General features: G+C 47.5%; 1 protein-coding gene across 1 annotated transcript; it reads left to right on the top strand.

The window, feature by feature from the left end:
- Nucleotides 1-546: 546 nt before the first annotated feature.
- LOC129457114 (cyclin-dependent kinase-like 3) lies at nt 547-12,029 on the top strand. The gene is made up of 10 exons (XM_055229125.1): nt 547-637; nt 3,658-3,903; nt 5,452-5,646; nt 6,172-6,353; nt 6,454-6,566; nt 6,995-7,134; nt 7,377-7,465; nt 7,819-9,453; nt 11,051-11,135; nt 11,614-12,029. Exons 2-10 carry the CDS (start codon nt 3,736-3,738, stop codon nt 11,668-11,670), a joined length of 2,664 nt encoding a protein of 887 aa, XP_055085100.1. The 5' UTR covers nt 547-637; nt 3,658-3,735; the 3' UTR covers nt 11,671-12,029.
- The last annotated feature ends 1,421 nt before the right edge of the window (nt 12,030-13,450 follow it).

Raw genomic sequence — 13,450 nt, forward strand, 5'->3', positions numbered from 1 at the left:
AATGTAACATAAAACTCACCAGAACTCTTCTGGTAAAGGCTTAAACTCGTCTGGCAACGCCAGAGAAGTGGAGGGTCCAGTCCCTCTCAAGGCGAGTTGGTTCCAGAGCCCAAACTGTGCTGGAGGTGAGGCCGAGTAGACCTCAACCTCCTGCACGAGCTCGGGCTCCTGCCCCCGGTGACGGTCCACGTGCTACAGGCAGATGCTGTGTCCGTGGACCGGGTCATCGACACCTTGACCACTGCCCAGTCCTCTACGCACCCGGCCCCTATGAGACCCTCTGCGGGCGGTGAGCCCACAGGAGGGCGGACCCACGTCGTCCTTTTGGGATGAGCCCGGCCGAGCCCCGTGGGCAAAGGCCCGGCCACCAGGCGCTCGCATTCGAGCTCCAACCCCGGGCCCGGCTCCAGGGTGGGGCCCCGCCATGCCGGGCCACGTCACCATCCTGGTTCTATTTTCCATCATAGGGTAACTGCTCTTAGTCTGACCCGTCACGTGGGACCTGTCACGGGAGACCACATCCAGGACCTGGACAACAGAGTCCCCAGGATCATTCAGACTCCACCTCGATAAGGCGGAAGTTCAAGGGGGAGCTCGATGTCATTGTACATTGTATTTGCAGTGAAATGTCCAAAAGGTAAATTACTAAATGTTTTTTTATTGTTGACTCAAAAAACTCATAACACAAATCAGCTTTTTAACAATATTCACTACCATCTGTGTTAAATACTGTAGAATGTGCTAATGTCATCTGAAACCGACAGCCTGAGCAGTTTAGCCGTTAGCCTTTAGCCGTTAGCCTTTAGCCGTTAGCCTTTAGCCGTTAGCCTTTAGCCGTTAGCCTTTAGCTGTTAGCCTTTAGCACAGTGGGGCGGTCTCCATGGAAACGCGCGCTGTAGTGACAGAGGCGGAGGCGGTGTCCGGTGACACACCGCAGCTCCCACCAGGACACACACCACGGACCAGGACACACACCACGGACCAGGACACACACCACGGACCAGGACACACACCACGGACCAGGACACACACCACGGACCAGGGACAGGCTCCAGACCCGGGGGACAGGCTCCAGACCCGGGGGACAGGCTCCAGACCCGGGGGACAGGCTCCAGACCCGGGGGACAGGCTCCAGACCCGGGGGACAGGCTCCAGACCCGGGGGACAGGCTCCAGACCCGGGGGACAGGCTCCAGACCCGGGGGACAGGCTCCAGACCCGGGAGGAGGTGAGTTTAACTCGGGGCATTAGAGACTTTGACCTGAGACTCTCTGGTTACGGGACAGTCCCTCTGTTAAACCCTCTGACCGTGGACTGTAAATGTTGTGTACACATATTCTGTGTGTGGTTACTGTGACAGGCTTTAGACCTGCACTTTAAAGGGGCCACATGTGTCTGACATGAGGAAACATTAAACACATCAGACCTGGAGTTGTGTTTTGTTTCATTCTCACATGTTTAACACACACATGTGCAGATTGTAATGATCTGAGTGGAGTTCAGAGTTGACTCTTGTGTTGTTTTTGTGACTGTTTATGTTGTTGTTAATGTTTTTGTATGTGACACTTGGTCGCTCTGCCAAGTTGATGTGAAGGTTCTGTTGGTCAGTTGTCTGTTTGGGAGAATTGTGGCTGTAGTTGTTTTGCTCTTGTCTTGCTTTTGTCTTGCTGTTGTTTTGCTTTTGTCTTGCTGTTGTTTTTCTGTTGTCTTGCTGTTGTCTTGTTGTTTTGCTGTTGTCTTGCTTTTGTCTTGCTGTTGTTTTGCTGTTGTTTTTCTGTTGTCTTGTTGTTTTGCTGTTGTCTTGCTGTTGTTTTGGTATGGGTTATGGCTTACAATAGAAAAAGAAATTCCTTGCACCAGAACACTACAATATTTAGGCTGAGTCTTTCTCCCAAGTTGAAAACACTCTGTTCCACCTTGTGATGTCATCATGTGGCAATACAGGAAGTGCTCCACTGTGTTTTTAAACTCCACCTTCACTAGAATCATCTGGATCATTTCAAATCTGGAGTTGTCACTTATCTCGATTGAACTAAAGGTAAAAGGAGCTGTTAACATGAAAACTACCACTTCATGACATCACAAGGTGGAACAGAGCATTTTGAGCTTTGGAGAGGTTACAGACTAATAATAAAGTGTTACATGAAACAAAACACAACTCCAGGTCTGTTTTTGAGGAGGAAACGGCTTTAGAACATGACTTAAAGCTCACAAGAGTCAGTTTTGTGTAATATAGGATCTAAAATGTTTACTTCAGTACTTTTACTTTTGTACTTTTTTACTGGCTTGAATACATTTGCCCCCGACACCACTGTATCTGGAAATGCTAAACGCGATGCCTCTTAACTACCATTCAGCTGTAACAGTATGGACAGATCGTGCAGTTTAAGCTAACACATGCACAACAGTGGTTTTTCTTGTTTCATGCTCCAGACTTCACATTTTCACCAGGTCTACACATGTAAATAAAAAGTGCAAAGAAGTCCTAACAGACTGTAAAGAAGTGGATGAAGCAGCGGAGTTCCATATTTGGAATTCTGACATTCTGAGTATTAGTAGCTAGTAGTATTAGGAGCGACCTCGGGGAAAGACGCCTGATTTGTCTGTTATTAATGTTCATATCTTTATTTACAGATACAATAGTGAAATAAAAACCCCAGGATCATGTAGAGGGTTAATATGAACATTTAAGACCAGAATGAGTCTGACAGCAGCAGGTACAGACACAGGGGGCGCTGTTTTTACACAGAAAGTGAACTGGAGCCAGAGTCGGTGGAGCAGGAAGTGCACCATGTTAGCTCTGTCCATTTGTATATACAGACTGTGGTAGTGACCCAGCAGCTTGTTGATTCAGGGCTCTTTTGTTCTGTTTTACATTATTTTTGCTCTGATTTGATCTCTGAGCGTTTGGCACATCCGCTCAATGTTTCCCAACCTTTTTCTCCTAGCGACCTCTATTTGAGTAAAGTAAATCCAGACGATAAATAATTATATCGTAACAAATTATTGTTAATTATAATAATGCATCTTATTCATGAGCGCTTTTCAAAACTGCACAGAACAAGTGAAAAACATAAAAACAGGTGCAAGAAAAACACACAGTAATCACATTTTTATACAGAGCTCATTACATCATGGAACTACACACACATTCACACACACATTCACACACACATTCACACACAGTGCACACAGACTCTGGGGCGAGGGGGGTTAAGTGTCTTGCCCAAAGACACAATGACAGCATTCATCTGTGGGAGCTGGAATCACACCACCAACCTGTGAGTCAGTGGAACCAATAATGTTTACGACGAGAGTGGGGATTCGAACCACCAACCTTCAGATCAGAGTCTGTGTGATCCCTCAGTCGTCCTGGTCTGATCTACAGCAAAAGACGAAGTTTAAACGTGTCAAACGTCTTCACTCCTACAACGATTTGTCCAGTGACAGATTTAAACTTTGTCTTTTGCTGTGTTCAGATCAGAGGACAAACACTCACACCCCCCACACTGATACTGCGCCTAATGTCCCACCGGCGCAGAGACACACAGTATAAACACTGAGCCCGACACATGACTGTTCTGTCTGTCATGTCCATATTCACCTGGCTCCAGAAGTTGGACTGATTTAATCTTGAGTTCTGTCTTATGTTTTTCAGGTTGTTTGTTCTCCCCTTACCTGTCCCTCCTTCTCCGCCTCCTCCCAAACCCCACTGTCCCCTCCCCCTCCCGTCTCCATGGAGCGGTACGAGTCGCTGGGCCTGGTTGGCGAGGGCAGTTACGGCGCCGTGCTGAAGTGTCGTCACAGGGAGAGCGGCCGTCTCGTCGCCATCAAGAAGTTTCTGGATTCGGACGAAGATAAAACGGTGAAGAAGATCGCTCAGAGGGAGGTCAGGCTGCTGCGGGTGAGACGCTGTTTATGTGGTCGCCATGACAACGCTGTCCCTGCAGCTGTTCAGTGCACGGACGTACAACGTGCAGAGGTTACGCAGATGACATCACGACATTCTTTATTTTTAGAGTTAGCAGCAAGTTTTGGCCAAACCTCCTTGTCAAAGCCTGATCTCAAATATTAGGATCTAAAATAGGCAGGTCCAATGGGAGACTGCTGGGGAGACCATGGCAGCCTCGCTTCTGGCAGTCTGTCCCAGGACAGCTGTGGCTATGATAATGTCACTACCTCGAGTATGAGTCAATGAAGAATGCACAAAACTATAAAGTGATTTTGAGTGTCTGGAAAAGCACCGTATAAGACTTCAGTATTATTATTATTATTATTATTAAAAGCTCAAACACTAAATCTAAAATGTCACAGAGCTGCTATAGCTTAATAATCAATATAAAAATCCTAAACTATGCTCAATATTTAGTTTGTACCTGACTCTGAAACAAGAACCGAGTGGAGAGGTAAACCACAGGCCCCTGCAGATCTGTTTATCACAGCTGAACTTTCCTTAAGGTAGACTCTGACAGTTAAACCACATGTTAGTGTCCAATATAATGAGCACAGAATCCTGATTTACCTTTGTACCGATGCTGGTTTAGTGCATGGATTTGGATTATAAAACAATCCACGTAGTGCCCAGCAAAGGGTTTTCTGTAACACAAAGAGCGTAGCTTATTGGCACAAATGGAACAAATTCAAAGAACAGAAGTGACTAAGGAGGCTCTTTAAGAACACGTTTCTGAGTCTGTGTGAGCAGATTAATGGTTGTTGGACGAGCTGAAGTGTCATTTATCGCTCCCATATCGTTAGCTAAAGGGCTAGCTACGCTCTGCACAGTGTGAACCTGATTTGAGCTAAAAAAATATCTCCATGGACAAAGATTAGGCCAAAAACACAGATACACATTTAGTCTGTTGTGTTGCCCATAGTTCTGCCTCAGCCACCCACTCTACCCGACCCCGTCTGTCTGAGTGTGGAGTACCCGTCGGTCCGAGTGTGGAGTACCCGTCGGTCTGAGTGTGGAGTACCCGTCGGTCTGAGTGTGGAGTACCCGTCGGTCTGAGTGTGGAGTACCCGTCGGTCTGAGTGTGGAGTACCCGTCGGTCTGAGTGTGGAGTACCCGTCGGTCTGAGTGTGGAGTACCCGTCGGTCTGAGTGTGGAGTACCCGTCGGTCTGAGTGTGGAGTACCCGTCGGTCTGAGTGTGGAGTACCCGTCGGTCTGAGTGTGGAGTACCCGTCGGTCTGAGTGTGGAGTACCCGTCGGTCTGAGTGTGGAGTACCCGTCGGTCTGAGTGTGGAGTACCCGTCGGTCTGAGTGTGGAGTACCCGTCGGTCTGAGTGTGGAGTACCCGTCGGTCTGAGTGTGGAGTACCCGTCGGTCTGAGTGTGGAGTACCCGTCGGTCTGAGTGTGGAGTACCCGTCGGTCTGAGTGTGGAGCACCCGTCTGTCTGAATGTGGAGCACCCGTCGGTCTGAATGTGGAGTACCCTGTTCTCTTGTTGGCAGCACCTGCGTCATGATAACCTAGTGAACCTTCTGGAGGTGTGGAAGAGGCGGCGGCGCTGGTACCTGGTCTTTGAGTTTGTGGAGAGGACTCTTCTGGACGAGCTGGAGCAGAAACCTCAGGGTCTAGAGCTACACACCTGTCGACAATACCTGTACCAGATCCTGAGAGCGACTGCCTTCTGCCACCAGCACAACGTAAACTACACTCGTATACACCACTCTATACATGTAAAACTACACTCATATACACCTCTTTATACATGTAAAACTACACTCATATACACCTCTTTATACATGTAAAACTACACTCATATACACCTCTTTATACATGTAAAACTACACTCATATGTAGTATGTTTGTGTCTCTGTAGACGTGTGTGTTGTATGTTTGTGTCTCTGTAGACGTGTGTGTTGTATGTTTGTGTGTCTCTGTAGACGTGTGTGTTGTATGTTTGTGTCTCTGTAGACGTGTGTGTTGTATGTTTGTGTCTCTGTAGACGTGTGTGTTGTATGTTCGTGTCTCTGTAGACGTGTGTGTTGTATGTTTGTGTGTCTCTGTAGACGTGTGTGTTGTATGTTTGTGTCTCTGTAGACGTGTGTGTTGTATGTTTGTGTCTCTGTAGACGTGTGTGTTGTATGTTCGTGTCTCTGTAGACGTGTGTGTTGTATGTTCGTGTCTCTAGACGTGTGTGTTGTATGTTTGTGTTTGTGTTCTTGCAGGTCATCCATCGCGACATAAAGCCCGAGAACATCCTCATTTCTCAGGGGGGTGTGGTCAAACTGTGCGACTTTGGCTTCGCTCGCACCGTGTCTGTGTCGGAGGGCGGAGCTTACACCGACTATGTGGCCACGCGCTGGTACCGCCCCCCCGAGCTACTGGTGGGAGACACGCACTACGGAAAGTAAGTGTCAAGTCAATTTGCGCCGTTAAAATTCTTGAGCGTGCACGTATGACGGGCTGTGAAGTACGTGACCTGTGCTCTCTGACCTTTGACCTCTCAGGCCTGTGGACGTGTGGGCCGTGGGTTGTCTGCTGTTGGAGATGCTCACCAGTCAGCCCCTGTTCCCCGGAGAGTCAGACCTGGACCAGATCCACCACATTGTGCGCTGTTTCGGTGAGAGAATACAGAGACATGTCATGGAAACGGTAACCAGGGTAACCACAGTAACCACGGTAACCAGGGTAACCCTAACGATCATTTTTCAGGGTGTTTGAGAGTTGGTGGGACATCCTGCTTTAGGGTTATCTCATCGGTGACATAAACAGATACTTTGCAGCTGATGTTACTGGTGTTACTGTTATTCCCTAGAGGTGTGATGCTAACTGGGGGCATTCCTCTGTCTGACGCTCTTTAGATGGACTTTAATCTGCACTTTGTTTTAATACAATTTGACCATAAAGAGCTGACCGTCTCTGTGTCCATCTCTGTGTCCATCTCAAATAACATTACAGTCATAAGTTAGCCCGCTCTATCCCTCTGCCCTGTCCCTCTGCTCTGTCCCTCTGCTCTGTCACTCTGTCCTGTCCCTGGTTCTGTTACAGGAGACCTGACGTCTCACCATCAGCAGTTGTTCCACTCAAACCCTCTGTTCTCTGGAGTGCGTCTGCCTCAGTGCTCTGGACCAATCACATTACAGCAGCGCTTCCCCTCCCTCCTCCCCACGACACTCAGCCTGGCCCAGGTACAGCCGCCCCGCACCCGAGCCCTGGTTTAGACCTGGTTTAGACCTGGTTTAGACCTGGTTTAGACCTGGTTTGGACCTGGTTTGGACCTGGTTTAGACCCGGTTTGGACCCGGTTTAGACCTGGTTTAGACCTGGTTTAGACCTGGTTTAGACCTGGTTTAGACCTGGTTTAGACCAGGTTTAGACCTGGTTTAGACCTGGTGTAGTCTGAATAAAGTCTGATTCTTTCTTCTGCTTAGAGCTGCCTCCAGATGGCGCCGGAGCAGAGGCCTGAGTGTTCAGAGCTGCTCGAGCACGACTTCTTTACCCACGACTCCTTCAACGTCAGGTACGACCCTGTCAGGTACAGCCAGGTTCATGTCAGGTTCGATCGTGTCGGGTTCGGTCGTGTCGGGTTCGATCGTGTCGGGTTCGGTCGTGTCGGGTTCGGTCGTGTCGGGTTCGGTCGTGTCGGGTTCGGTCGTGTCAGGTTTGAACGGGTGGTTAAATGTGACATCATTGGTCCAAACGTGACACAGACAGTACAAACATGAGCAACTGAATTATATCAAAGGGTGACGCTGTTTTTAGTCCTAGATTTAGAATGAAATAAAACACTGGATTGTTTATGTCTCAAGTTGCAAAGAGATGGAACTTTTTTGGTAATAATCGTGGTTTAACATTTAGTCTTTGTCTTCGCAGGTTTTCAGACGAACTTAATGCAAAGATCCAAAAGGACCACAGGGAGAACTCCACTCTGCCCAAAATCCCCAAAAGCACCATGGGTCACACCAAAGAGGAGCCAGAGGAGAAAGAGAAAAGACACAAACTCCCTGAAAACGTGGACGAAAAACTACGAACCAAAAAGGAGAAAGAGCCGAACGATGACAAGACCAGAGCCGTGAGACAGGCCAAGCTCCCAAAAGCCAATCTGACCGCTCCGGAAACCACCACCAAACCGACGAAGACCACAGGAACCAAAACTAAAGCTGTAAAACCCAAGGACACTCAAGACACAGCAAAAACGTCCACCAGCAACCCAGGTGTCAAAGCTAAAGCCAGCCGAGCGCCTTCGCCTGAAACCAAACATGACAACGCGAAAGATCCAGCTAAAGTGAGTCTAAGCTCCAAAGCTCTTAAAGCTGCACACCCAGAGCAGAGCCAGAGGTTTGTGAAGAAGAAACCAGAGCCTCAGAACCTAAACGCCAGCTCCAAAGTGCTCAGAGGAACCGGAGAACAGCTGGTGTCAGACTTCATGTTTGACCCGGAGAGAAGCCATTCGACGTTAACCGTGCCTCAAACTGCAAAAAGAACAGGAGATGCACGAGAAGAAGCTCCACCTGCAGCCGACAGTAACGAGGACAGGATCTCAAAGTCGAGTCAGACGCTGGAGAGCTGTATGGCAAAACACCCAGCCGTGTCTGAGAACATCTCCAAACCAAAGCTCAACCCGAGTCTGGAGGCTTCCATCTCAAAACAGGCCACAAATATAGATTTCAACAGCTTCAAAATGTCCGCTCCCTCTCACAGTCTGTCCAAGATCATGCTGCAGTCACTTCCACAGCCGAGCAACCTCCCTAAAGCCTCCAAAAGTAACCCGGATGCCCCGAACGCACATCGTCTGAGGATAAAAGCTCTAGTCAGTAACTTTCCCGTGGAGCGAGCGCCAAGTGTAGCATTAGACAGTGGTAAACTTTTCACAGGTCCCAAAGACGAGACATTATTAGGTCCTACGAGGGACGAGGAGCTTACAGACGCTTCAGAGAAACGGGACAAAGATTTAAATTCAGGCTTTGGGTCAAAAACTCAAACTGAATCCAGATTAGCTTCATCTGACGACACTGATCCAACCCCAACAGCCCCCTCACAGCTGAACAAAGGATTAAACATGTGTGAAACCGAAACGAGAGCTGAGGTGGACCACGGCGGCCCCAGGTGGAGGAGCGAGGCCCTGAACGCTCTTCATCACACGAAGACCAGGACTCTGGGGGGTGTAGTCTGCTCCGGTTCAACCTTGGCCCAAAGTAAAGCTCCGACCCAGAGTCAAGAGGAAACAAGGGCGAAAACCCACCAACAGAGAAACGAGGACACAAACGTGGTCCCCAACGTGGCCCCCAACGTGGCCCCCAACGTGGCCCCCAACGTGGTCCCCAACGTGGTCCCCAACGTGGCCCCCAACGTGGCTGCTGATGAGCCGGACCCATGGGACCAGTTTGAGGACCTGTTCTGCTCCTCCCCCCCTCCTCCTCCACCTCCCTCCTCCACGCCTCTGCTGCTGCTGGCCCCTCCCACTCAGGTGACATCCACGGGACACAGCGCCCCCCACAGCCCACTCAGGTAAACACACAGACCACGAGGGGGCGATACTGGATCTGATGATTTTATCAGCCAGTGCAAAAGTTAAACGATTAGGGCTCCACCGACACGATACAGGTATAAAATATCAGAGCAGATACTGAACAAACATCTTAAAAAACAGTCAGATAAATAAGTTATATACAGCTGGATTTCTCGTGTAATAAGTAAACTGTGCCTTTTCTGTCCCTACACTGGAATTGGTTGATATCAGGCATCAGTAAATACTTAAGGTCAAAGTATCGACATTGGTATCAGAACTGAAAAAGCTGAATCCCTGTCACCTACACTTTTTTTCTGTTTTCATACATAAAAATCATGTTAAAGGAGGTATCAGCCTGTACTTTTGCCCTTTCTCACACAAATCCATCCTTATTTTTACATTGATGCATCGAATAAACGTGTAGTACCAGTTTAAGTAGAAGAAAAATATAAAAACAAATGTACTTTTGAGTAACTTTTATGCAAGAAAACAATGAAAAAACTATGTGTCCAGCTCATAAACACTTTAAATGACATTTGTGAACAATCATCAACATTTATACAAGAGATTATGCAGATTGTACTTAGGGTTTGGTTTTTACAGCCCTTCATATAAAAAAATGTCAGATGTTTTTGCAGCTCAGACATGGATTTTTCCAGGTCATATTTTTTGGAATGTTGACTAAAGAATATCTGAAGTTCTGCAGCTGATGAGTTTGTGTCTTTGGTAAAATAAGTGACATGTTTAAAGAGCACTCCGCTTTGAGGCGCCGTTTGTCGCAGTGATGCCTCCAAATGAACTGGTGGTTGTGATTAACAGGGATGTACTAATCTGATACTGGTCTCTAATATCGGCGCCGATCCAGAGAAATCTGCTGTCGGCTTCTAAATATCGGTCCAGTCGATTTCCTGGTTGAGCATGAACATGTCTGTAATAATGTGTGTGATGTACAGGGTGTCTCAAAAAAATATACTCACACTCTGAATGACGAGAAAAACATTATTTATGAACATGGAGTGAAATGGAAGAGCTTCAAATACAGAAGACAAATGTAATTGAAGAATCATGTTCACAAATGTTCAGATTGATGACCATTATTGTCCAGATAACGCAGATAACACACACCAAAGGATTCACAAACATCACAACAGTTAAAGTGTGAGTACATTTTTTTGAGACGCCCTGTATAAAGCCTCAGGATGTTTGAACTTTCATTTCTACAAAGCTCTTCTGTAGTTACGTGAGACATAAATAACATTGGGACCAGTTTAGTCTTATTTTTGTTTTAAAGGAAATAAATGCTGTTTTCAGTCTCTGCTCTGGTATCGGTTGATATCGGGCATCAGAACTGAAAAAGTTGGATCGGTGCAGCTCCTCTCAAACTTATAAAACGTGAAATGTAGTTTATCATTAGTCATACTCCCCTTTAATGCTCAAAAATCTGTTTTAAGTCCGTATTGTGGATATTTTGCCCGAGTTTTGGGAGCATCTAAAGCAAAAGCACGTGTCTGTGCGATGTAACCCACAGCAGCGAGTCGTCATGGAGCTGGACAAACAATCTGTTCAAAATGGCCGACGTCTCTGTGTCTGTTTCAGAGCGACTCAGACTGACGTCCACACTCACATATACAGCTGTGTGACGCCGATCCTCAGCGACGCCACGCCTACTCTGCCCCCAACGGTAACTCCAACTACGTCCTACCATCACTAACTACGTCCTACCATCACTAACTACGTCCTACCGTCGCTAACTCACCGACACCTCCGACTAACTACGTCCTACCGTCGCTAACTCACCGACACCTCCGACTAACTACGTCCTACCGTCACTAACTCACCAACTCCTCCGACTAACTACGTCCTACCGTCTCTAACTCACCGACACCTCCGACTAACTACGTCCTACCGTCTCTAACTCACCGACACCTCCGACTAACTACGTCCTACCGTCGCTAACTCACCGACACCTCCGACTAACTACGTCCTACCGTCTCTAACTCACCGACACCTCCGACTAACTACGTCCTACCGTCACTAACTCACCGACACGTCCTACCGTCACTAACTCACCGACACCTCCGACTAACTACGTCCTACCGTCGCTAACTCACCGACACCTCCGACTAACTACATTCAGATGAACAGATTTTGTGTTTCAGGTGAAGTGCAGAGATCAGTGGGAGCAGAGGAACAGTCGCCCAAACCATCCGCCTTAAACTGAAGCCGACCCTGCTCTGAAGTATATTTAACCTCAAATACATGATTATAACCTCAAATACATGATTATAACCTCAAAAACATGATTATAACCTCAAATACATGATTATAACCTCAAATACATGATTATAACCTCAAATACATGATTATAACCTCAAATACATGATTATAACCAGGATATACAGGGATTAAGTGACTCACTGTTATGTTTAAATCAGATGCCATGTGCAGATTATGTTCTAATCGTTTTGAAGATAAAATCTGTTTTAAATGTATATATTTTGTGACATTTATTTTCTTAAACATAAATCATAAACACCAACAAATAATGACCCTTTAAAATAAAAGTTTGAAGTATAACTCTGGTTTTCTCCTGGTCCCTTGTTTCTTTGCAAACCTCAGCATTAGTTTAGAGCAAAGACTTTACTACAGCCTCACACTTAAACCTTCAAAGTTGCTCTGGTTTCATTCCCGTTGCCGTGGTTTTGGTCCCGTTGCCATGGTTTTGGTCCTGTTGTCGTGGTTTCGGTCCCGTTGCCGTGGTTTCGGTCCTGTTGCCGGGGATTTGGTCCCGTTGCCGTGGTTTCGGTCCTGTTGCCGGGGATTTGGTCCTGTTGCCGTGGTTTCGGTCCTGTTGCCGGGGATTTGGTCCTGTTGCCGTGGTTTCGGTCCTGTTGCCGTGGATTCGGTCCTGTTGCCGTGGTTTCGGCCCCGTTGCCGTGGTTTCAGTCTGGTTTCCTCTGATGAAACTGAAGGTATTTCCAGTGAGTTTTTGGCGTTCTGAGACGCCGTATTCTCCACGCTGCTTGGAGGATGGCTGCTGAACTTTGATTGGACGTCAGGAAGGACACTGAGGTGAGGCTGGTTTCTGATTGGTCCTCTGTTGGGAGGTGCCGGTTTTGGGGGTGTGGTACAGATGAGTTTACATACAAAAGTGGAGCATAAGTGACACATCAGATACTGGGTGTTGATGCTGACTGCTTTGGGTGTGTGTGACCTGTTGTGTGTGACCTGTTGTGTGTGACCTGTTGTGTGTGACCTGTTGTGTGTGACCTGTTGTGTGTGACCTGTTGTGTGTTTCCTGTTGTGTGTTTCCTGTTGTGTGTGACCTGTTGTGTGTGATTCCTGTTGTGTGTGACCTGATGTGTGTGACCTGTTGTGTGTTTCCTGTTGTGTGTGACCTGTTGTGTGTGACCTGTTGTGTGTGACCTGATGTGTGTGACCTGTTGTGTGTGACCTGTTGTGTGTTTCCTGCTCTTGGTTCCAGACTTTAACGCCTTTAAACTGTTCCAGGGTCAGTTTGTCTCCTTCAGAAACTTGAGTCCTGATGCATTGTTCATGAGACACGTCTGAGCCGTGTCCTCTTTGTCTGCAACATACACAAAGCACACGCAGAACACACAAAGCACACGCAGAACACACACAAAACACGAGCAGAACACACACAAAGCACACTCTGGTTGCACACAGAGGGCCACATATTGAAACTTGTACAGAGCAAAGAACCACAAACTCAGGACAGTAGTGAGGAGGACTAAACCAGGACTAAACCAGGACTAAACCAGGACTAAACCAGGACCAAACCAGGACCAAACCAGGACTAAACCAGGACTAAACCAGGACTAAACCAGGACTAAACCAGGACCAAACCAGGACCAAACCAGGACCAAACCAGGACCAAACCAGGACCAAACCAGGTCAACACGTGTATCTGACAGTTACACAGCGACCTCAACCTGCGAGCTCCACCTGAGGGCTCCACCTGTGAGCTCCACCTGT

The sequence above is a fragment of the Periophthalmus magnuspinnatus genome, chromosome 18 (genome assembly GCF_009829125.3).
Source record: "Periophthalmus magnuspinnatus isolate fPerMag1 chromosome 18, fPerMag1.2.pri, whole genome shotgun sequence".
In the NCBI taxonomy this organism is placed as follows: Eukaryota; Metazoa; Chordata; class Actinopteri; order Gobiiformes; family Gobiidae; genus Periophthalmus; species Periophthalmus magnuspinnatus.

Excerpts from the sequence above, each read along its gene's own strand:
- LOC129457114 (XM_055229125.1), top strand. The coding sequence starts at position 3,736 with ATGGAGCGGTACGAGTCGCTGGGCCTGGTTGGCGAGGGCAGTTACGGC. Across the intron at positions 6,354-6,453 it reads GGAGACACGCACTACGGAAA|GCCTGTGGACGTGTGGGCCG; the intron begins GTAAGTGTCAAG and ends TTGACCTCTCAG. Across the intron at positions 6,567-6,994 it reads CCACATTGTGCGCTGTTTCG|GAGACCTGACGTCTCACCAT; the intron begins GTGAGAGAATAC and ends GTTCTGTTACAG.